This window comes from Equus przewalskii, chromosome 8 (assembly GCF_037783145.1).
Source record: "Equus przewalskii isolate Varuska chromosome 8, EquPr2, whole genome shotgun sequence".
Taxonomy (NCBI): Eukaryota; Metazoa; Chordata; class Mammalia; order Perissodactyla; family Equidae; genus Equus; species Equus przewalskii.
Window position 1 is genome coordinate 50,185,973 of NC_091838.1, and position 25,521 is coordinate 50,211,493.

The window sequence follows — 25,521 nt, forward strand, 5'->3', positions numbered from 1 at the left end:
GTCAGAATAAAACCATTTTTAGGTAGAGAAAATTATTTTCCAGGGTTATTTAATATTTCAAAATTAATATATTCATGAATTTACCCAAGTTCTAAGTGCTTTGAACACCCTCAATAAAACCTCCTGCCACGTGAGGAGTGGCAGGAAAGAAAACATGGAGGATAGCGTAAACTTTTTTCCTTGAAATTCTCTTTCTACCCTCCCCACCAACCAAAATCAGAAGAGAAAAACTATCCTTCCCTTCCACTGCTTTCTTACTCTCAAAAGTTTTAAATTAATAAAATAAGGTAAAGTGAAAACTAAGTTACATTATATACATGTTATGTTTCTTAAGGGAAATTCAAATCTGTTTTGGAAATTTAAGAGGTAACACTTAATTGACTAAATAACTTTAAACTTCTATTTCACAAAAGACTCTACAAGTAAGATATTGAAAAAAAGATATTTGTAGTATAGAGTTAATATATCTAATATACAAGAAGTATCTGCAAATCAATAAGAAAACAACAAACAGCCCCTAAGAAAAATGGGCAAATTATATGAACCGTCAATTCACAGAAAAATACACATAGCCAAGAAGCATTAAAAAGATGTTCAACTTCATGGATAAAATACAAATTCAAGTAAGGCAGCTTTTTTTTTGCCTTCCAGATTGAAAACAATTTTACAGTTTGTTAATACCCAGTGTTGGTGAGGGTGTAGGGAAATAGGTACTTTCATGCCCTTTTTGAGAGTTTAACAGTATCTAATAAAAATTTAAATGTAATTATCCTTTGACCCAGCAGTTCCATTTCTAAGAATATACCCTATAGGAATATTAGCCCCAATCTACAAAGATGCACATAGAAAGATGTTCACTGTAGCATCTTCTGTGGCAGGAAAAGCTAAACCAATCTCAATATCCATCAATAGGGAAATGTTTAAAAACAAATTGTGATACATCTATAATATGGACTACTCTAGACATTTTAAAATATTGAGATATGTAGAAAAATGTCCGATTTCACTAAAATGCATATACTAGTTTGTTTTTTTTTTTCCGAGGAAGATCAGCCCTGAGCTAACATCTGCCACCAATCCTCCTCTTTTTGCTGAGGAAGACTGGCCCTGAGCTAACATCTGTGCCCATCTTCCTCTACTTTATATGTGGGACGCCTACCACAGCATGGCTTGTGAAGCAGTGCCACATCTGCACCCAGGATCTGAATGGGCAAACTTTGCACCACCGAAGTGGAACGTGCGCACTTAACCGCTGAGCCACCAGGCCAGCCCCTATACTAGTTTATTTTTAAATCATCCTCTACAACTACATATGTATTTTTTATATATGTTAGGGTATGCCTAGAAAAAGGACTGGACTGAAACACTCCATATGGTTAATAGTAGCTACCCACAGGGAATGAGATTAGCAGAGGGTGGTTGGAAGCACAGAATGATAGAGACAACTCAACAATACAAATTAGAGGATGTAAACAAAGATGACACAGTACTTTTGTAATAAAATAAAACAAAGCAGCCCTAGGGAAAAGATTTTTAAATGTCAATTTATTTCTGTTATCCCTCACCTAAGAACATTTTCAGATGCTTTACATCTGCAACTGAAATAAACAGAATAACATTTAAAAACCTTTTCTCAAGCAATAAATATTAAACTAGCATACAATCATTAAAAATGGCTTTTAGGGGTCCAGTCCCATGGCCTACTGGTTAAGTTTGGTGCACTCTGGTTTGGTGGCCTGGGTTTGGTTCCCGGGCGCAGACCTACACCACTCTTCAGCAGCCACGTTGAGGCAGCAACCCACATACAGAACAAAGGAAGACTGACTGGCACAGATGTCAGTTCAGGGCGAATCTTCCTCAAGCAAAAAGAGGAAGATTGGCAGTGGACGTTGGCTCAGGGAGAATCTTCTTCAGCAAAGAGAAGAAAAATTTGGCTTTTTAAAAAGCAAAACGTCTATACCGTAGAAATTTTACAAAATATAGAAAGGAATAAAGAAGAAGATAAAAATCACCCACAAAGCCACCACTCAGAGACGACTGCCCTTATTGTGGCATATTTCCTTTCTTTTTAGTCTGTGGATATAAATCGCAGTTCTCTATCTCTAGACCAGAGCTTTTTGTTGATCTTCAGATCTACATAGATATATGCAGCTAACAAAAGTTGTAGCTAGATATTTTGCTTGAACATATCCAAAACTGAACTACTTTTCTCCATCTCTTCCAAAGCTGTTCTTATTGTAGTGTTGTGGATGGATCAATATATGGCACTATCATCTACACAGAGGCTCAAGTCAGAAAACTGGGGACCATCCATGAATCTTTCTTCATCCACATCCTCTTATCAATTAAAAAGTCCTTTTGACTCTGCATCACAAATCTTTCCTGGACCTGTTCACATCACTCAGTTCGCACGATCACTATCCTACTTCAGGACACCATCATTTCTCAAGTAGCAAGAGAATTTAAATTAGTCTTCTTGCCTCCACTTTTGCTCCTCAGCCCCTGACTCCCTCCTCCCCCCAACTTATTACACTGCAGGTTGAGTAATCTTCCCAGAAACAGGCACCTCAAAAGCGACTTACCTACTTAAAACTGTTCTATAGCCCATAAGCTAAAGAACATAGTCCTTAATACAGTACAGAAGACCCTCCATCACGCACGTCGGCCAAGAGCCTCAGTCTCCTGTCTATTCTCTCCCTGCATTCAATGATGCTGCCTCACTGAACTTCCTGCGAAGCACCTGGCTCACTGAAGTCTACACTTTAAAACACCTGATGCTACAATGTTCAACAACTTTCAGTTCTCATATAGTCTCTGACCTTAAAGCTTATGTAGAGGTTATTCCGTCTGCCAGGAATGTTCTGTCTTCTCATTCACCTACTCCTTCACACAGCTAATTCTGATTCCTCTTTCAGGTCTCAAGTTTAATAATCACTTCCTTTGGGGATTGCTTTCCTATCCCCTAGATGAGGTCAAGTTTGCTTTGGCACCCTATTCTTTCTCTACCATAATAAAACACTTTATTGCAATTACTAGTTTTTTGTTCAATTATTCTGGCTTCCCAGTAGGAAGACACTCTGTGAGGGCAGAGACTACTACTTCTTCACTGCAATATTTCTACCCCAATCATAGTGCTTTGTACATTGTAGGCTCTCAATAAATATTTGTTCAATTAATATACCCTGAATATCTTCTGTTTTTCTTTCCAGACCCACTGTCCACCCCTCTCTATCACATTCTGCCCCAGAAGCCTGACTTTGCCTTCTAGCTTCTAGCTGAGTTGGACTAGTGGGGAGCCCTAGTAGGAGATCAGAGGGATGGAAGAGAACAGATGCAGGCATTTATCTTCCAGCTCCCTTCCTATGAGGTTGCCTTGGGCAGGCTGTGTTCTTCCACCCAAGGTCACAGTTCCTCTCAAGGTGGCCCTCTACGATTCTCTCCCCTTGTCCTTTGGCTCTTCAGGTGGCAACAGTCTAGACTGTTTCCAGCCCCAGAATACTGCAGTATTCCTTGTGGTTTTCCTATGATCTGCTCACATCTTTGTAAACAGTCCTCGTAAACAACCCCCACACCTAAGAATAATCCTATTTTGAATGTGCCTTCTTTTTCCTACAGGGAAATGGAATGAAAGAGAATGCCAAATTTATAATCTAGATTTTTTTTTTTTTGAGGAAGGTTAGCCCTGAGCTAGCATCTGCTGTCAATCCTCCTCTTTTTGCTGAGGAAGACTGGCCCTGAGCTAACATCCGTGCCCATCTTCCTCTACTTTATATGTCGGATGCCTGTCACAGCATGGCTTGCCAAGTGGTGCCTTGTCCGCACCCGGGATCCGAACTGGCGAACCCCGGGCCACTGAAGCGGAACGTACGCACTTAACTTCTGCGCCACCGGGCCGGCCCTATACTCTAGATTTTTATAAAACTGGCATTTTACTATACTTAGTTTGTACACTGCTTTTCCCCCTACTTAAGAGTATATTGTGGGCATTCCTCTGTTATTAAATAGACTTCCAAAAAGTAAAAGATTTTATAAAAATGACGTGATGGTTTTCTCTCATTGAAATCTCATTTGTAGCATCACTCCCCTAGTTGGCATGTGAATTGTTTCTCATTATTTTGCTATTATTAAAAGGTCTCTAGAGAATATGCTGTACAACAATTTGTACAAATTCTTATGTCACTAGAATTAACTATTAGAAGGGGAATTGATATGGGCCAAAAGGTATAAATTTAAGGTTACAAATACATACTGAAAGTGCCCCCCTGAACATTTATACAGATTATAGTACACTAGTCATACCAGCATGCCCAGTGCAGTCCCCTTGCCACTACCTTACTGTGCATAATGGAGCCTGGCAAAGAATCCCTGACTGTTTACCATAGCCAGGCAAAGGGAGAAAAGTCAATTTCCTTCATCATTAACCTGACAGTGTTACACCATGAAACGAGATTAAAGTACACTAGGCTTTGTCAGAAGAACTGAGTTTGATATCCAATTTCCCTATTTAGCTATACAGTCTTAATCTTTCTGAGCTTCAGCATCCTCATGTATAAAACAGGGATAAATATCACCTACCTCACAGGTTGTTATGAAGTTTATACAAGATAATAAATTTTAAAGCAAGTAACAGAGTGGCTCTCAAAATATGTTTTGCTGTGTACTTTATAAACTTTCTGGTGCTTCCCTTGGATTTTATGTTTCTCATTCTCCTGTGTAAATTTTTTCTTCTAAATACCTTTCATTTTCCTTTCAATAATCTCAAAACACAAATTTTCTCTTGAGGTAAAAAACAAAGCAAACCACACACACACACAAAATCTTTGCTTTTCATAGGTAAGAATCAATGATTTCTCTATTATTTTGAGAAGTCACTTAATCATAGGAGTATTAAGTATCTCAGTAATAGGCAACAACATTCCATACTATATACTTCCTTAAAACTATAATCTTATCTACCTTATCATAAAGTTAGGATTAAATCTTTAATTTTGAAAAATATTCATTTGTACATAAATATTATGTTATAAAAAGATAGAAAAACTATTTATTGACTCATCATTGCCAGGCAAAGGGGGAATATAAACATAAGTAGGACACAAACCCTGACACTGAGGAAGACATAATTTTCAAGGGAAAATAAACAAGCAACCACATTACAAAGTTATGAGCACTCTGGTAAAGAAGTGCCATAGGAACACAGAGGAAACACCATGAAAGCTGTGTATAGAAGGGAGAGAGGAGAGGCAGCAGGTGATAGGGAAAGTGGGAGAGAAGATGCTAGGGCAGAGCCTTGAAGATTGATCAGAAACTTGTCTGTGGGAAACGGAGAGAAAGGTTTACCTCTAGACAAGTGCAACAGCTGGAGCAAACACATGGAAGCATCAGAGTGCCTGGCACTTTTGGGGAGTACACTGGGGATTTGGTGTAGCTGAAGCGTACAGCTGGTGGAGAGAAGGACTTGGTAGGAAATTAGGCGAGAAAGAAGGGCAAGAGCCTGTTAGGGACTGAATTGTTTCCCTCCCAAATTCATGTGTTGAAGCCCTAAACAGTGCCTCCATATCAGTTAAGCTTCTGGAAGAGAACTACAATCTCAGCAGGGGCTTTCTCACCTCCAGTGCAATCTGTTTGGATCCCCATCCATTACAGCAAGTGCTCTAGTTAAAGACCTCCAAGTGCACTTTAGGAGTCCTCTCTTTCCTACTAACCCTTGAGCAGCACCTGACACTGTTTACCTCCTAAAACACTCTTCTTTGGGCTAGTTTCACACCACACTCTCCTGATTTTCCTCTTACTTCTTTGGCCACTAATTTCCTTTGCAGCCTCCTTCTCTGCTGCCCATTCTTTAAATGTTGATTTTTATAGGCAATCTTAGCTGCAATCACCACCCCTGTGCTACGGTTTCTACATCTTTAGCCCTGATCTCATTCCTAGCATCTAGACCTGGCTTCCATTTTTACATGGCATAAAAGATGTGTCAACCTGGCAGCTTCTTAACTTTCTGGAATCATTCTCATTTCCAACCCTAGCATTTTACCCTTTAGCTATACCAGACTACTCACTTACGGTTTCACACTGACAGCATATGTTATGGAATCACACTTCCTGGGTTTGAATCCCAATTCTAATACTTAACTGTGCGACCCTGAGACAGTTACTTGATTACTCTGCGCCTGAGTTTTCTCATCCATAAAATGAGAAAAATAATAGAACTCTAAAAATCACAAAGGGTTAAATGAGTTAATACATATAAAGCCCTTAAAATCATGTCTGGCACATAGCAAGTATTAGTTTATTTATGTTACTGGGTCTTGCAATACTATATACATACAAAACTTGCCATTCCTGTTACCGGACTCTACATTTTGGTTCCTCGATCAACTTATGGATTATTGGGTTTTCAGGTTATTTTCGAAAATTACTATTTTTACACCTGATTCACATTCTTCTTTGTTGGGGCTCTGTCTCTCTTATCATTCTTGATGACTTAAAATTACATCTTAAAGTTAGAAGGGGCCTCAACAATCACCTCATCTGACGTTTCCACACAATACAGAAATATCTTCTAACTTCTGTCATCCAACCTCTGAACCACTTCCAGTCATCACCAGTTTCATTTCTGAGCACCACCACTTTGCCAGGCCAAACTCTGCTTCTCTGTAATTTCTGCCCAACCTCTGTTTGCCCTTTAGATCAACCCTCAATAAGGCAGCTTCCTTTCCCACATGGCAGCTTTCTCAATACCTTAAGTAACCTCCTACCCCTGCACTAAACTAATTTCTCCAGTCACTTCTCACGTGAAATGATTGCTAATCTTTCTACCACTCTGGATACCTTCAAGTTCCAATTTATACCTGAATTCACTGAAATATTCCAGGTTACGTTTAACGGTACATTCAAGACTAACACCTCCTGTTATGAGATATTACAATTTTATTACAAGGGCTTAAATTTTATGAAAGCACAAAAATTACAGCATTAATGCTGATGGCCAATCAACTATTTTGATTTCAGTTACTCATCTTCCTAAACTTCCCTCTTTCCTATGACCATTTCACAGCCGCACTTTATTATTACAAAGTCCTGCTTTGACTCCTAGATCTTTAATTTTGTCCTCCCACCCAATCTCAATCACTTTATCTGTCACCTTAGTCCTCCTGGTCTCCTAACACTCTCCTCATTTCATTAACATTGCCAATCTTCTCAGGTACCAAGAATTCCCTTTCTTCAGGCACGGTCTGCTTCACAGCATTGTCTTAAACTCATTACGCCAACGACACTATTCCTCAATGATCATCTCAACTGTCACCTCTTCTGCTCCTGGACAAAATGCTGAAGGGAGACACCAAGTCATACAGGCCTGCACTTGCAGCCAAGTCCAGAATTCTTTTCTTCATGTTCAAGATGCTGTATACTAGAGATTCCTAGAGGTAGTATGGTCAGTGCTTAAGTGCCAGAAGGTTCTAGGGTCAGACCACTTGGGTTCAAATCCCAGATCTACCTTTACAAACTTGTGACTTGGGCCAGTTACTCAATTTCTATTATCCCCATCTGTATAACTGGGATAATAAATTCACAGGTTTGTTCAGAGTAGTAAATGAGATAATGCATATACAGCTCTTAGTGCATTGCCTTGCTCCTAGTAAATGCATCGTAATTTCTATTTGTGCATGCATCATAAACTCCACGGAAATTATACGCCTTTGTGGGTTTTCTTCCAGGGAATAATTTTTGCTGATTTTTCCTTCATAGGAAAATCCTTCCTTCTTGCGTCCTCTCTGGCTGTCAAAATATTGCTCCTTCTTTGGGGAACCTCAAGATCTAATGCAACCTTTACAGGCACAGATACATCTGGCCATCAGCAGTTTATAATTTTCTTGATGCTCCACCACTACTCATATTTTGGTGTTTGGATTTATTCCATTTTGCCCTTCATTTTATGTTATCTAGAATTACGTTTTATATGACTAAGTCTCAAGCCCCAATTAAAACTGTAAGTTCCCTGAGGACAAGAACTTTGTTTAGGTTCTTCTGTACCCCATACAGCAGTCTACAGACATTACAAGAACAAGATCTATCAGGTGAATAGAATTAATCTGACTCCTTAAGAATAAACCACTTCTCCAGATCTAATTCTCAAGGCAGAACTTAACTTGTAGCAATAAGAAAAGCAAAATGGTAGAAAACAGTTTACAAGTAAAATGATCAAAGACCTTCTTCAACACTATCTTTTCCAGAACTTACTGTTGAGTTTAACTTCTAAAGTACTTTAATTTTAGTATACTTAATTCACTTAACTCAATGCACTTAATTCGATAAACCTAAATAAAAAACAAAATAATATTTGGATTCTAGCTACCTATTACTTCACAGGACCTTGTACCACACTATAGACGCCAAAAAACAAGAGAATCCCATCCCAAACCTATTCCTAACTACCTGCTGAAGATTACACCTACCCAAGCACTTGCCTTTTCCCCTTGGCCGTGCTGCCAAACACGTGGCTACCCTAAGATTTCAAAGTACCTCCAAGGGTGAATGCTTTGCACGTGTGAGGGCTGAGCCCTAAAGTGTGACAATCTCTTTTTTATTTTACAAATCAGGCTCTGAGTCCCACAGTCTACACCAATAACGACTTGTCTCAGACTTTTCTCTCCATCCCTTAAAATGGGGAACGGGGGTGACGGCGGCCACACCCTTTCACCAGGCTCCCTTCCCTCAAATCTAGTTCCAGGTGTGCCCGGAAAGACAGCATCTTCTTCAATGCTCGCTTGGCAGTGTGAAGACGCAGAGGAGAGCAAGGCTTCCTTTTGCGTCTTTATCCCCCAATTCGGGGTGACAGCAAGAAGGAACCCAGGGTCTGAGCGGGCTCTTACCGGCGAAGCGGATCTTCACCAGGTCAAGAGGATGCAGCGCGAGGTTGGACAGGACGCCGCCGCTCACGCCCGCCACCAAGTTCTCGTACCGGACGTGGCGGAATACCGTGCTCCACGCCGACGACCCGGACGCCGACTGGCCCTGGCCCGTCATAGGCTCGGGGCCCGCTGACACCACCGCGCCTAGGGCGGCGGAGGTGGGACGAGATGCAGTGGCCGCCACCGTGGCGACGGTCGCCGCTCTGAAGCGGAACCGCGGGGCGCGAGCCCACTTCCGGGACCGGTGCGCGGCCTCAGACGCCGGGGCACAGGAACGGAGCGGAGACCGCGGCGCAGAAGGAGCGTGAGAGCAGCGCAGGCGTAGGGCACGCCGGCGGAGAGCGCGGAGGCGGGGCGTCCGCCGCCGCCGAGTCCCCGCCTGCCTGGCTCGCCGCGGTGGCCGGCACCGGCAGAGGGACATGCACGGGAGAGCACCGCTGAAGAACCGCCCCCAGGCAACCTCTGTCCGCAAAACTATGAAGCGCCGCAAGGTCCAACTGAAGCGGCCGGTTTCCACGCCGTGGAAGTCACGTGACAGGAAGCAGCCTAGAAGAAGCGGAAGTGGCATGTGCCGGAGGAGGTGGAAGTAACCCAAGCCCAGAGAGAAAGGCTCGTGGAATCGGGGAGAGCCGACAGCCAAGATGAAGGTAAAGATGCTGAGCCGGAACCCGGACAACTATGTCCGCGAAACCAAGCTGGATTTACAGAGAGGTGAGACAAGTTGGGAGGGAGGCCGCCAGCCTTGGGTCTGGCCTCAGCTTCCACTGAGTAAAGCTGCGGGGAGACTGGCACTTCAGTCTCGTTCTTTCCCTGTTCATTTCGCCAAGGCAGACTTTGGTGGATAAGGCCGTTGCGGGACTGGGTAGTGGACTTCTCTTCAGGTCCTTTTTCTAAGAACTTGCCCTAGTGGTAAATGGAAAAGTTAGCTCTCTGGGGAATGCTTCCGCCTCCTGGCTTCCAGGTGCTGCTCTCTCATTGTTCTTGGATTCCTCTTGTGGAAAAGCGGAACTTGAATGAGCCAAACTCATATTTTGAAGGATTTAACAATGAAATAGGCTTCTTTAAGCCTTCCTGCTGCTCTAACTTGTGGCCACTTTACCACTTAAAATTACATACTTCTAGATGTGGGAAGAGACATAGGTGAAACCTAAAGCCATCAGTTTTCTCTTATCAACAGTTGAAATTGAGAATGGATAAAATGAAATTGAGTTTTATTTATCCTTACTAGTCTATTCCCCTATTAACATGTTGACTGCTTGTGAATTAAAGCTTGTGATATCTAAAATGACGAGGGACCAACCATATGTGAACAGAGTATTCTGAATGAAGAGTATAAGAAGTTCAAAGGCCTTAAGGCAAGGATGAACTTAAGGCATAAAAGAAGGGTCAAGTTATCGGAGTTTGAGTAAAGGATGAGTGATAGAAGATGAGGCTGGAACAGTATTTCGCTATTTTGATTGAGTAGTAGAGGTTGTCAACATATGTGTGAGCATTGCTAAGGAGTAAATATATGACCTCTACTCAAAACATGTTTACAGGTTAACTAACAAGACAGTAAAGTTTCTAAAATATGAATTAGGTTATGTCGCTTGAACTTGACATCATCCCTACTCCTTGAACCTGGTCCCATCTTCTCTGGTTTCACCAGTCGATGCTTTACCCGCAAACAGCTTGCATTTGCCCTTGCGAATCTCAGTGCATTTCAGACATTTTCTTTCAGGCGTCCTGTGGCACACACCTTTACCAATTTCTCTCCATCCTCTGGGAAGCTTTTTCTGGACAATAATTTTTCCATACTTATCTCCTGCAGATACCCTCCACCCCCATTTAAGCATCTTTCTTCTATGCTTTATCACATATTTTTACACTAACATCAGAGTGCTTATCTTACTGTCTCATGGTTATTATTTTGATTATCAGTCTTTCCCATCAGACAGCTTACAGAGGGGAAGAATCGTGTCTATTTCTATATACAGTGTCTTTAGACAGCACCTGGCACATGGTAGGAGCTTCATAAATGTCTGTGTGAAGGAATGAGTGAGTGATTGACTCGTCATAGAATCTCAATGTTAGGTTATTAGTCATCTGATCTTGTTAAGGGTCTTATTTTCTATAACATCTACCAATTTCTTTATGCTTTCTGATGGACGTGTTAATGGATAGCAAAATGGAAAAATAGAAGTATTGGAGCTCTGTAAAACATAAAATTAGAAAGACGTTTGTTATCTTCCTTTGTCCTTTCATCCTTATCTTGGTTAGGTGATATTTCCTTGTAAATTTTGTGCAGTATTCAGATATTTATTTGAGTATTCTGATTCGTAAAACCAAGGTGGGCATCTGGGAATCTGTATTTTTAAAACTCCTTTGGCACTTCTGACACAGCTGGTTAACATACAGATCTGTGAGAACAGCCTACATAAATATATGACATAAGTTTGTTAGCTGTGATATCCTCATATTCTTGTGGCATATGGCGGGTGCTCCATATATATTTATTGAATGTCTATTGTTGACTGTATGAATTTAGAGGGGAGCATGATTGTGGTGATTTGAAAAGCTTTATAGAAGACACGAGATTTAAGCTGGATATTTTTAAAGGATTCATAGGGTTTAAATAGGATGAATATTGGAGTACATTCTTGGTAGAAGAAATGGCTTCTGCAAGGGCTCAAGAGTCGGAAATTGCAAGGCAGTTTTAGATGACAGTGACTAACCAGTTTGGCTGGAGCTAAGTTTCAGAACGTACTACTTGAAGCTAAAGAGGTAGGTTGAGATCAGATTGTGGAAGACCAGAAAGGAGCTTGAACATCCTTGCATTGGTCAGAGGTCTCTAAAATGAAGAGGCTGTCAATTGCAGAATGGAAAAAAACAATGAATACTTCAATTTATGTTTCTTATATTAAGAAATAATCTTTACTTTCATAAAACTTGCATTGCTACTGACATCCTCATTTTAGCTATACATTAAATACATAGTCACAGGCTTTCTGTGGTACTTGAGGTATCCCAAGAAAAGACTGGAGGGTTGACAAAGGTGTGCCTGCTTCTGCCTTCAGAATATTGCAGCATATTACAGTTGACATTTGTTGGGGAATTCTGTTATTTCAAATAATAGAATCTTTATAATAATTTGAAAGGTTAAGGAGATGGACCATGAAAATCTTTTTTCCTGCAGAGATAATATCGTTGTAAAGTTCTTAGAAGAGCTGTGGAATGTAGCCATGAATTAAGCATTTTTAAAATTAGCTAAACTTTTTGTGGCTATGAAGACTGGGTAGAAGTTTTTATTTTAAAAATAAAAAATATGTAACTTGCTACTTTAAGGTCCATTTTAATGATGAATGGTAAGTGAGGAAGTGATTAGTTTTCAAAAAATCTTGTACTATGGAGAGATCATTTTGAAAATGTATTTGGAAATGTTTCCATCATTTAAAAATTTTTGTACTGAAAATGATGAAAGTGTCATGTGTAAGAATTCATTTTTGCCAATATAAAAAAATTGGTAAAGAAAATGATCTACCTTGTTTATTTTTTAATTTTAATGAAAAAATACTTTTCATGTTGATAATTTTAATGTTAAAATTATTATTATTTTTAAAGATTTTATTTTTCATTTTTTCCCCAAAGCCCCCCGGTACATAGCTGTGTATTTTTAGTTGTGGGTCCTTCCACTTGTGGCCTGTGGGATGCCACCTCAGCATGGCCTGATGAGCAGTGCCATGTCCGCGCCCTGGATCCGAACCAGTAAAACCCTGGCCTGCCGAAGTGGAGCACGCGAACTTAACCACTCGGTCACAGGGCTGGCCCCAAGGTTAAAATTATTAAAATGCCAAATAGTTGTAAGAACAGTTATTGACATCAGAGTAGATGGAAATTTTCTAGACATACTTCAGAAATAACCTTTGCAAAACTGGTAGATGGGACTGAAAATTAAATATACTAGACATAGCCAACTCTTGTATTCTCTTTGGATCTGCTTGTACGGGCAGTCCTAACTTTTTACGCTTTTAAGTGAACCACTTCCACTCTTCGAGAGGTTTACAGTGACTGAAGTCACGTGTTACCTCAAAACCATGCAAAACGGGAAATTGGTTTCAGTATGCCTGTGGTCCCAATGACATGGTACTGTGCACAAGTGAGTTCTGCCTGTGTCTTTTTCAGCTATGATATCGCTTAAAACCAAAGATTAAAATAAACTAAAGTTGAAACCTTTGAATCACTCTATCATATTGTTAAATTGAGTTTTTTTTTTTAAACAAGCATCTTTAGTCATGTGTTGTCACTAAATAAATATGTGTATGTTGAGGGAGAGAAGCCTGCTCAAAAACTCTGTTACTAATGGGGCACACAATCAAAGGAGTTTGCAGACTACCACTATAGGGAACCTTTGAAAGTTTTTGACCGTGGGAGTGACATGTAAAAAAGCTGTGTTTTAGGATGATTAATCTGATAATAGTGTAAACTGCCACCAAATAGAGTAGGATGGTATTACAGTAGTCTAAGTATAAAGTAATAAGGTCCAGAACTAAGTTATAGAAGTAGGAAAAGAAAGGGAAGAATAAATAAGTATTTTGAAGACAACAGAAGTAGGACTTAAAGTTTTGGCATTGGGGAATGTGGAAGATGGAATACGTAAGAATGACTAACGTTTGAACTTGATTGAATGTGAGATGTAGTACCGTTAACAGGGAGTGAGAAAGAAGAGACAGCAGGCTGAAGGCATGGGGTAAGAAGATGCATTTACTTTTAGACATTGAGGGTATTTTAGACATGTGAGTTTAGAATTATTTCCTAGCATAATTATTAACTGAGACAAGATGTTTGGCAGCATAGCATAATAGTTAAGAATATGGGTTCTGGAGCCAGACTACCTTGGTTTGAATCTGGCTCCATCACTTCATAGGCAGATTGCCTCTCTGTGCCTCAGTTTCCCCATCTATAAAGTGGAAGATAGTAATAGAACTTAACCCAGAGGGTGCTGTGGAGTTTAAATGAGTTAATATAAGGTATTTGGAACAGTGCCCAGCACATGGTAGACTCTCTGTGTTTTTTAAGTAAGCAAATAAACATGGAAAGTACTCGATAAATAGTAGCTGTAATCATAACCACCACATTGTGTGCCTGTCAGTGCAGTACTGTTAGCACTGTAGATTGATAGTGTTCCCTGCCCCACAGGAGCTTAGAGTTCAGTCAGGCAAACGTGTATTGTGCCCTTGTTTTGTGCTAGGCGCTCTGCTAGGCATGAGGAGTACAAATGAAGAATGTAGCGGAAGCCCTGCCCGTGAAAGCTTACAACCCTGTTGAAGAGTGTAGTAGGACATAGAAAAGGAAAAGTCGTATGTATATATCAAGTCTCCTTATTTTGCAAGATGTGTGCATTCTATGATTTTCTGGTAATTTTGGAAAGGTTTCTGGACAAAAGGTCTTCTACTATTTTTTTTTTTAAGATTTTATTTTTCCTTTTTTTCTCCCCACACCTCCCTCCACCCCGGTACATAGTTGTGTATTTTAGTTGTGGTATGTGAGATGCCGCCTCAGCATGGTTTGATGAGCGGTGCCATGTCCACGCCCAGGATCCAAACCGGTGAAAACCTGGGCTACTGAAGCGGAGCTCGCGAACTTAACCACTCAGCCACCAGGCCAGCTCCCAGGTTTTCTACTTTTGTATTCTTCACAGTTTTAGGAATAGAACAGCGTCTCTAATAAAGGGTTATTTAATAAGAAATTGAATGGTAAGCTGAGGAAGAACACAGGAAATATTAAATGTGAATTATTTTGCTAAGAGGAGTCATTCTTATTTCAGTTCCAAGAAACTATGATCCTACCTTACATCCTTTTGAGGTCCCACGAGAATACATGAGAGCTTTAAATGCTACCAAACTGGAACGAGTATTTGCAAAGCCATTCCTTGCTTCCCTGGATGGTCACCGAGATGGAGTCAATTGCTTGGCAAAGCATCCAAAGAGCCTGGCTACTGTCCTTTCTGGGGCATGTGATGGAGAGGCAAGTGTCATTCTAAACTAAATCTTTTAAACTAAAAATATGTATATTAGAAATGTTCTTCCTTTAGTTTTGAGTTGCTGTGGGTTTTAATTGGTTTGATTTCATTTTTCTATGTCTTGTTTGCTTTTAATTTCAAAACTAAATTCTGTTTGAATTAATAACTTTAATTTCTTATCTAAACCTAAGAAATTAAAAATGTAGTAGCCTAAGGCTCAATTTGACCATAAATAATAAGTTATGTTTACAGTAAAGATATTTTAAGTGTGAGGTGTTTGCACAGAGAATGTTGTTAATGATTCAACACTTAATTATTTCCCACTCTAGCAAGGAAAGAAAGCTTTGAAACACTTTAAACTAGAATCAATAGATATTTAACAGATTGAATTTTCTGCTTGTTGATATACTTATCCATATACATTGCATTATTTTAATTCAGAGGGTTTTGTTTTTAGCTGTCTGGTAGGGAGATTCGTAGGCTTTTGAGTGTTGAATTTATTTTTCTTGGAATGTGCTATTCCGGCGCCTGAATATTTTATATTTGTAGTTCACTGAAATTTCCTGGTATGCTTTATCATAGGTTAGAATTTGGAACTTGACTAAACGAAAATGTATCCGTGCACTACAAGCCCATGAAGGTTTTGTACGAGGAATATGCACTCGCTTTTGTGGGACTTCTTTTTTTACTGTAAGTATAACGCAATTAAGTCATTAACTCTTTTCAACATGTATAGAACTGAGCTAGTTGAATATTTTCTGAGTTCATTTATTTGTTCCAGGGCCCTTTTGGAGTTTCAGAATGCAAAATAACTTACTAAAACCCTGAAAAGTACTAGTTTTCTTTATGTAATCTAGCTTTCCTGATACTTTTTGATTTTTTTATAAAAATTGCTTAACATATTATTGAACTAATATTTATAGAACACTGAGAAGTGGGATTAATGCAAAATGAGGCTAGAAAGGTATTTTGGCTTACTCTGAAGGATTTTCAGTGCTAAGGATGAATAATTTGTACTTCATTTGTTAGGCAGTATTAAATCATTGAAGGATTTGTGTGTGTATGTGTGGTAAAATATACATAACATAAAATTTATCCTTCTAACCATTTGTAAATGTACATTTTAGTGGCATTAAGCATGTTCACGTTGTTATGCAACCATTACTACTATCCATCTCCAGAACTTCTTCATCTTCCCAACTGAAATTCTGTACCCATTGTACAGTAACTCCTTGCTCCCCCCTGCCCCCAGCCCCTGTTAACCACTGTCCTACTTTCTGTCTCTATGGATTTTGACCATTGTAGGTACCCATAGAAGTGGAATCATGTAATATTTACCCTTTTGTGTCTGACTTATTTTACTTAGCATAGTGTTCTCAAGGTTCATCCAGGTTGTAGCATGTGTCAGGATTTCTGTCATTTTTGAGACTGAATAATAATCCATATGTATATACCGTATTTTGTTTATGCATTCAGCTATCAATGGACTTTTGGGTTCTTTTCCACCTTTTGACTTTTGTGAATAATTCTCCTATGAACATTGGTGTACAAATATCTGTTCGAGTGCATTGAAAGTTTTTTAACAGGAATGACAGAATCTAAACTGTGCTTTGAGACGATTAATTTGACAGCAGTAAGTGATCAGTTTGGAGGCTATTTTAATAATATGAGTAAGCAGTAATAAGAGTCAACACTGGGGAGTGAAATAGTGGAAAGCAGTTCTTAGGTTTAAAAACATTTTTGAGGTTTGATAGGCTTGACAACTGAGGCGTGCCTAGGAAGATAGTGGCTCCTATCACAGAAATGAGGAAGTCAGGAGTATCAGCAGGTTTAGGAGAGAGTGGGAATGGGAAGGGTATGGTGTGATGAGCGGGACTGCCAATGGGCTATTCAAGTGAAGATGTCTATCGGACCTTTACAGGTGAGAGTCTGCGGCTCAGGAGGGAAGTCAGAGCTAAACTTAGCATCATCAGTACAGAATGATTGAAGTCATTGTGTGGCATCACTGGGGGAAAATGAGAGGGAAAATGTAGAAATACAGAGCTGTCAGGAAAATAGCCTTGGTGAATGCCCCCACTCTAGGAAATGAGAAAACTCAACTCTAGAGGGCTAGAAGAACTGGTGATTTTTTAAAGAACCGGTTGTGTAGCGTGCTGGGTGCAAAAGCCAGACTGCAAGGGAATAATAAAGGGAAGGGATAGCCGCCTTTAAATATTTGAAAGATGGTCATGTAGAAAAGGAAATAGACTTATTTGTTGTTTCCTAAAGGAGCATTAGGAATCGATGTTAATGTTAAAAGATTTGATTTTGGTATCAGGAAAAAGCTATTTGCTGTCAAAAACCAAAGTAGGCTACTTTGCAAAAGTATTTAGTTGCTTCTCACTAGAGGGGTGCAGACGAGCTCAGGACCCTGTATACTGTATGTTGTGGAAGGAATTGGGTGGGAAGTTGCAGCAGACTACAGCTAAACTTCTTCCAGTTGGTTATTCTTCTGGTTATATCCCAACCAGAGGTTTTACTGTTTTTTTAATGCTTATAATAAATGAAGGCTGAAAATGTTTTGTATTCACTATTCATTTCTCCTTTTCTTCAGGTATTTTTTAAGTAATGTTTGCATGAGTAGAGATAAGACACACGTGAAAACTACTTGTTGGCATAATTTCAGCACTTAATGTTTCAAAAAATACTTAATATACAATGTTGGAAAAGATAAACATTTATTACCTAAATTTCATAGTATTCCTGATATCCCAGTTCGTGGTACCATCAGGTTCTTTGGCTTCCTCAGTCTGGAGGTGAGGTAGTCTAGCCAGGCACGTCTTGTTTGGCTCCTCATTTCTGTGGAACGTTGTTGAACGTTTCTCAGGATGGATAGTCTACTAAGGCTTCTACTCAATAGAGTGTATAGAGCAGCTTAGTCGTTTACAGGCAAGGTCAGTCTTGAGCTTCAGACACTATTTATCAGACACTTCATTGAAAGAAAGAGTCTTCAGGGAGGGCGTGCTCAATGACGATTTATCCTGTCTTCCAGAATATTGACATATTTCATTGAGTCAAGCCAGATCAGCCAAGACCTCAGTACCTAGATTACATCTTACTGGCTCCCAGTAGAATTGTGTTTCCAGAATTTTGTTTTGGTCTGATGCCAGTAGCTCAGCCACCGCGTTGTTAATAAGATAAAACCCTGTTTAATACTTTTAGTCTATTATAAATATGTTCTTAAGGGTTCTATTTATTAGCATTCTCAACAGAAGAAATTCCTGTCTGACCTTAATATCAAAACTTCTTTCCTAATCATTTATCTATTCTAATGTCATGGGCAGTGTGAATTGTTTTGTGGGAAGGGTTTCTCTTTTTTAATTTGCTGCAAGAGAGGAGCTAAATTTACACTCCTCCCATAGATAAATACATGTCTTTGTTAATATTTTTATTTAAAATGTCAATGTGGATTGTATAGAATATAGAAATGTACAAAAAACAGAAAGTTAATGTATCCTGTAACTCTTCTTTCAGTTAAAACTAGTGCTTTGGTATATATACAATTGTTCAGCATCACGTATATGATTATTTTATATTTTTAACTCCAAACCAGGTTATATTATGCATTGTTTTGCAGCTTATTTCACCTAATATTTGGAACACATCTGCCACATTCCCAAGTCTAAATGACCCTAGTTTGTTACCTCACCTTGATTTGGGCTAAGGTGCCAGCCGTTCTACCCACCATGGCCTTTTTACCATCTGTGCAACTGTCAGCACAGTGAAAAGGCAAATGATGTCTTTACTAACATTATGAAAATAGCTTTGACCTTGTGGACCCCTGAAAAGTTCTCAGGGTCCTACAGAGGTCTGCAGTTCACAGTCTGAAAACCGCCAACTTAATAGTTTCTGGAGTTTTGTGTCATGCAAAGAAGGACTTTATCTTTGCCACGATTATAAAAATGCCTTCCCTCTAATATTTTCATGTTTATTTCATTTTTTACATTTAAAATTATCTAGAATTTTATTTTTTATACCAGACGTCCAATTGGTTCAACTTTCTAAATGATTAACCTGATATTGCAATACCATTGTATTGCAATCCATTTTTCTCTTTAATTTGAAATGCTATCCTTATGGTAATAAGCATTTTTTGCCATATTTATGACCTAAATTTGTTCCTACTCTTATTCTTCTTTTGCTCTACTCATACTCTTTTATTTTTAATTTTATATACTGTATGTGTGTGTCATAAATCTTTAACAACGTAAGATATAAATGCATCAATAAATATGATCCTGGAAGAATACAGTATGTGTTATTTTTAAAGCTGGAGATGTTGGTAATTTGTATATGTTGGCAAGCTTATAATTTATAACTGTTGTTCTTTATCATCATCATCATAAATATTTCTAGGTCGGTGATGACAAAACTGTGAAGCAGTGGAAAATGGATGGACCAGGCTTTGGAGAAGAAGAAGAACCATTGCATACAATATTAGGAAAGGTACATACTTTGTCTATTAAAATTCTTCTCTTTTACTTAAAATTATTTTATAATTTTAATTTCAGAAAAAGAGGTAAAAAAGAAAGATTTTAGGTTGTAATAATTGACCTAATTTAAGCAATATTTAATGCAATTAAGGTCTTTTGCAGTCAAAGAATTTGAACAGTTCTTCATTGTTCATTGTTATAGAGTTCTATTTCTGTTTTTAGCTAGAGGATGCAATAAAACATTTCCTATAGCAAGGCCATGGGGAGAAGTCTATAAGGTAAAACATTAGGAAAAAATAGCACTTCGGCTTCTATCTGACTTTTATCATCATAGATCTTAGACAAAGCTCAGAATTTCTTTCTTGAAAGAATCCTTTAGGAAATGAAGAAATGTAATAAGATGATGCTTTTTGTATAAATCCCATATATGTTTCTTACATTATTCTGCAAATCAGATGATATGGTTTAGTTATATTTTAAGTATAAATCAGAATGTTTGGCCTACCCATGCTTTAGACTGCTTATATTTTGATATTAAGCGAAATTCAAAAATTAGATTTAATCTTTAAATGTATGCGTTTTCCAAATCATTTTTTCATTTCAGTATTATAGTTAGTACATATTTAGGGTCTGCTTTTTTGGGTTTCAAAAATTCTAAATGTTCTTAAAGGGTGGGGTATGAGTATGAGAGGGAAATCATTTGCAGGTGGTAAAAAATTAGTAATTCCTAAAGCAAAGTTGGTTTTGTCTTTTTTAGATGTGTTTTCTCTAGGTGTTCCAAAAGACTTTTGAGATACTTAGTCTTACCTCTGTCTCTGTGGTGTTGGTGATTAATTCTTACTGTGGAAAAGTTTGTAGGACTTGCCTTCATGAATAGAAAACAATTAGAAACCTTCTGATGCCATTAAGAGCTCCTAAAAGCTTTAAGTGTTGGCTAAATATTTCCCTTTAATTTACTTTGCAAACATTTTTTTTAACGTATGGTACAAAAGCAGACTATAATCTGGACCTAAATAGGTTAATCACATATTTTAAGTGAATAATAGCAAATTTATGAGATTTTGTTGCTTTTAACAAAATTAGCAATCGCCTTCACCAATTTTATTTCTCCCTTTAAATTTTAATTCAGTTGTTAGTGTCTGTGTTTCTGCCCTGGGAATCAGTACTTCATGTGTTAAATGTTGAAGGAAGGTTTTTAGAAATTGCCTTTGCATTTCATTAATTGGTTCCAAGATCCTTCAATACCCAATGATGATTTAAAAATTACGTCATGGGCTGGCCCGGTGACATAGTGGTTAAGTTCACGCACTCTGCTTCAGCAGCCTGGGTTTCGTGGGTTTGGATCCCTGGTGGAGACTGCTCATCAAGCCGTGGGTGGCGTCCTACATACAAAATAGAGGAAGATTGGCTATAGATGTTAGCTCAGAGCCAATCTCCCTCACCAAAAAAAATAACAACATACAAAATAAAAATAAAAATTACTTCAATGACATGTATTCAGACTTAATTAAATGCATCCCATGTTACCATTTTTCTTTATTCCCACAGTGTGTAATAAGAAACATCACTCGTTATAGTGCTGTTTTCTCCTTTAAGAAACGGCTTCAAAGAAGTTTCTTTGTGAATGAGATTTTTTTCAAAAAAAAATGAGAATGGAGATAAATATATTTGAAATATCATCCTGTAGATTTGAAATAGTAATGAAAAGACCCGTCTATAACAACCTCTTTGCTTTCAAAGACAGTGTACACAGGAATTGATCATCACTGGAAAGAAGCTGTTTTTGCCACATGTGGACAGCAAGTAGACATTTGGGATGAACAAAGAACCAATCCTATATGTTCAATGACCTGGGGATTTGACAGTATAAGTAGTGTTAAATTTAACCCAATTGAGGTAATGTTCCTTTTTGAAATATTTTCTGCTTATTGTTTCCTTATTATTTAATAACTTCAGTTCTGTTTAGGAAACTTTTGAATGTGATATAAGAATTTTCTGAGTTTTAATGGTGTTCTGGCATTTGGTCAGTTTTCCAAATTATATCTGAGTTCTGATACCCTTGGTCAAATCTCGACGTACTTGCCCACAGTTTAGTCGCATATTCCAGTGTTAAGCACCGTTAGAGGAGGGTGTGGGCATGTGCTCCTGGGGGTGGAATTGAAGCAAAGACTGTGCTGTGAAACTTCAGTTTTACTCGTGCCTTCAACACTCATGTTCCTCAGATTACATCATTGTATCTTTAGGAAAAAGTTAATTTTTCTTAACTCTCCTGGAGGTCAAAAGGATCACTGAGCATTGTTTTCTCTAATTATTTGTAAGTGACAGGGGCACCAATGCTTCATAATAATATGCACGATTATTATTGTACCACATGATAATTAGTTACAGTTACGTTTTTCTTTGCTCAGAAGTCTGAATTGTGATTCCTAATTCTTTCCAAGTCTAAGGGGAGAGTTGGAGATTGGCCACTACTTATCATTTATTTAGGTCTGAACTTAGGAAAGGAGGCTGCCCCAAAGGCTAAGCTAGCCCTTGACCTCCAGATCTTTCCCTGATCTTTTTCTTTTTTTAATAATGATAGGTGAACTCATTGCTCAGAAGACTCCGTAAGGATGTCTTTTCCTGCAGAAAGAAAGGGTAATTTTGCTGCTTTTAGATTTTGCTGATTTTGGAAGTTATTAGGAGAGTATCATGTTAGATGGTATAAAAGAAAGTCTTGCTATGCAAGTTTTATGCTCTCAGACCTAAGCTGATAAACGGAGGGAAGAAAGGTCAAAGGAGCAGGGTATAGAAATAGTGGGGTGTATTGGAACATCTGTGCTGCAGTGCCATGTAAGCTTGGCCTTGTGGCCCTGCTGAGAAGTCAGTCAGAAGACCCCCTTCCTGCCCCCAGCACACTCCTGCATACACACTTCTGGGAGAGGCTGCAGGTCTAGAGCAGGGGTTGGCAAACTACCGCTGTGAGCCCACTGCCTGGTTTTTATAAGTAAAGTTTTCCTGGAACACAGCTGTGGCCTTTTGCTACGTATTGTTGGTAGCTGCCTTTGCACTACAACTTTAGAGTTGAGTAAACACTATAGAGACCATATGGCCCTCAAAGTCTAAAATACTTAGTCTCAGTCCCTTTATGGAGGAAGTGTGCTGATCCCTGGTCTGGAGTATCTATCTCTGCTATATCTTCCTCACTCCATCCTCCATCTCCTTTCCCTGTGTCCCCCTTGGTTGTCAGAGTAAGGTGAGGCATGAAAGGGCAAGCCGGCTTTGCAGCGCTGGGCCAAGGTGATGCTAGGCTACAAACAAGCGCTTTGTGGGAACATTTTATGTCCTACTTGGTGTGGAGCTAAGCTGGAACTGTATTTCCTGCCAGTGTCCCTTTGCACATGCCTTTGACCTTATACAAGTCACACTTTCTCTCTGTATTTGTTTATTTTTAAAATGAGATTAATTATGTCTTTCAGTGTACTTCATAGGTTTGTTGTGAGTGTGAAATGTGATAATATATGTGCATATTTTTAAAAGGTGCTACCCAAATTTAAGATGATGATGTTATTACTATTTAAAAACAAAACAAAACAGAAGGACCAGATATTTATTCCTACCTCTCTGAGGAATAAACAAAATCTTTTGCTTCTCTATTTTGATGATACCTGTGTCAAAAGCGCTGATGGCCAATTTTAAAATAATAGTTAATGATTAGTGATGACCAAGAGACCAAGTTTTTCAGATTTGCCTGTGTAACAACTGTATTTGTTCAGCTGTTTTTTTTAACCTTAGGAACTGACTTAGTGGTAAAAACAAATGGTGTGTATATCTCTTATCCTGTGTTAAACTTAATAGAAAGGGTGTGTTGCTGTGAACAAATGGAGTGTATTTGTCTCCTCTAATCATTAATAATTAATTTTCTGTTAAAATATTGAAGCCTAGAATTCTGATAAAGCCAAAAGTTTATGCTGAGCATTGCCACATTTTTTAGTGTGAAAAGTCAGCTTTCAGTCTATGTAGAATTTTTTGCTTTGCTCAGATCAAAGTCTTTATTTTTAGAAATGGAACCTGGTCAGACCTTGAGGTGACATAATGAGAAACTAAGAAAGGTTGAGAGGAGTCACTAACTAGGGGAAAGTGTCAGGAAGTGATTCCAAAAGGAAAGTGTTGGAAAGGACTGAGAAGAGATCACAGTTGTAGTGTTAGCTGGATGATGTTTTATTTGAACTTTGTACACGTGTGTTCACACAGGAGTTAGCTGGCCATATAGCTACTTAGTAGATAACTCTTCTTGTTCCTCCTATATGTGCAGTAGGAAGTAATTAGTAGGGAGAAGCCAAGAGTTAGAGTCAGGAACCAAGAGTGAGGAGAAACGGTGCTACAAAGGGTGGGATTCAGGGCCCCGCTGGTAGCTAGAGGGCTTATTTTCAAGTAATGCCAAGGGTTATGTGAGTACCGTGCCCATTTATAACTGACTTACAAATAAATATTTGAAACATCTTAAAGCTGTTAGACAAAAAGCAGGCCTAATTTATACAGAGTTAATAAACAGGAGGAAATGTTTAACTACTAATACAGTAACAGTTTCTATAATTAGGAAATATTGCCATACAGATAGTAACTTTTAAATGGTGCTACCTAATGCCGCTCAGTTGCAGTAAAATTGGCATATTCCCACATTGCAGGGTATATTGGTACAGCTCTTTGGAAAACAGTTAGCCCTGGATAGCAAAGGCCACAAATTTGTTCACACTTTCCGATTTGGTAATGCCACTACTGAAATTTTATCCTTGGAAAAAGAAGAGAAAAATGTATGAAAGTGTTTATTAAAGTGATATTTATAATACTGAAAAACAGAAAACAGGTCTGAGTTGAAAAATGGTGAAGTAAAGTATATTCTCTTATAAATAGAACACAATTATCTGTACATTGTTGTCACTGGCATCTAAAATATGCCCATGGGGATTTAACAATGAAAATGCTTGACCTAGGTTGCTGAGGTTGTGATTCATTGTACCCTCTTAAAATGGATTTTAAGTCATACCTTTGCATCTTAAACATAAACATTAAGGGTAATTAAATCATTTGTTCACTGAGTGGACATGGTTTGCTGCCAAGCCTGGCTTTTAACTTGTGATTCTTATACTTATTTTTAGACATTTCTCTTGGGAAGTTGTGCTTCTGACAGGAATATAGTTCTGTATGATATGAGGCAAGCTACTCCTCTGAAAAAGGTGAGTTTCAATTTCTCTTCTGCTTTGTACAATTGTTGATTCAGTCCTTTGTAAATCAAGTGACTGAAAATATGGAGCACATGTTTTTTCAGAATTAAATTTTTTTTCATGGAGATATTCTTAGAACCCAAAGTGATCACAGTGGCCTTCTCTCAGCTCCTTGGTGCTTTTTAGAGACCTTTACGTTTCCACTAGGTACTGTATGTAGTCGTCTTTGTGTCTTTCATAATGCCAGTAAATTTTAGGCATCTAGTTAGTACTTATTGAATTGAAAGTTTTTGAATTAAAAGTATAGTCATGCGCTGCATAAAGGTGTTTCAGTTGACAATTGACTGCATATACGGCAGTGGTCCCATAAAATTGGTACCATATAGCCTAGGTACGTAGTAGGCTGTGCCATCTAGGTTTGTGTAAGTGCACTCTGATGTTTGCACAACGATGAGATTGCCTGATACTTGTCTCAGAATGTATCCCCATTATTAAGTGACCTATGATTGTGTTGCATTCCATTATTTCAGGCCTCGTGATTATCATATGACATGTACAGTATTTTATTCTGGAAAGTTTTGTAACTTATTCACATAACCAGCTTTATTTGTTTAGTTCTGTGCTGATGGGTACTAGTTTGACGTTTTGTTTAGACAAACACTATGCTGTTCAAGGTGACGGATTTCCCAATAGTTCTAAGGCAGTCATTCCAGGACTTACATAGGAAAGCTAATAGCGCTTTCAGCTGACTCTAAAGAGGGAGAGAAATATTGTTGGTAAAGAGAGGAGTACCATTATAAAGAAAAGAGTATAAAGTTGATTTCGAGTGTTAGAATTCTGAGTACAGAAAGGGCTAGACATCATTCATGTACCACAAGTCTATGGTCATAGTCCACATGTGAAAGAAATGCTTTTAATATTTTTGTTGTTTCTAA

The 25,521-nt window shown here is 38.5% G+C and overlaps 2 protein-coding genes across 3 annotated transcripts in view; one reads left to right on the forward strand and one right to left on the reverse strand.

Moving 5' to 3' along the window:
• SLC25A32 (solute carrier family 25 member 32) overlaps nucleotides 1-9,333 on the reverse strand; it is a 36,200-nt gene extending 26,867 nt beyond the window's left edge. For both annotated transcript variants that reach the window (XM_008541114.2, XM_008541120.2), the window contains exon 1: nucleotides 8,874-9,333. In XM_008541114.2, coding sequence (XP_008539336.2) covers nucleotides 8,874-9,333 — 460 coding nt within the window. The remainder of the gene's footprint in view (nucleotides 1-8,873) is intronic.
• DCAF13 (DDB1 and CUL4 associated factor 13) overlaps nucleotides 9,183-25,521 on the forward strand; it is a 31,477-nt gene continuing 15,138 nt past the window's right edge. The window contains exons 1-6 of the mRNA XM_070630742.1: nucleotides 9,183-9,623; nucleotides 14,716-14,915; nucleotides 15,493-15,600; nucleotides 19,306-19,395; nucleotides 21,123-21,278; nucleotides 24,521-24,598. Of these exons, the coding sequence (XP_070486843.1) occupies nucleotides 9,554-9,623; nucleotides 14,716-14,915; nucleotides 15,493-15,600; nucleotides 19,306-19,395; nucleotides 21,123-21,278; nucleotides 24,521-24,598 (702 nt within the window). The 5' untranslated portion in view covers nucleotides 9,183-9,553. The remainder of the gene's footprint in view (nucleotides 9,624-14,715; nucleotides 14,916-15,492; nucleotides 15,601-19,305; nucleotides 19,396-21,122; nucleotides 21,279-24,520; nucleotides 24,599-25,521) is intronic.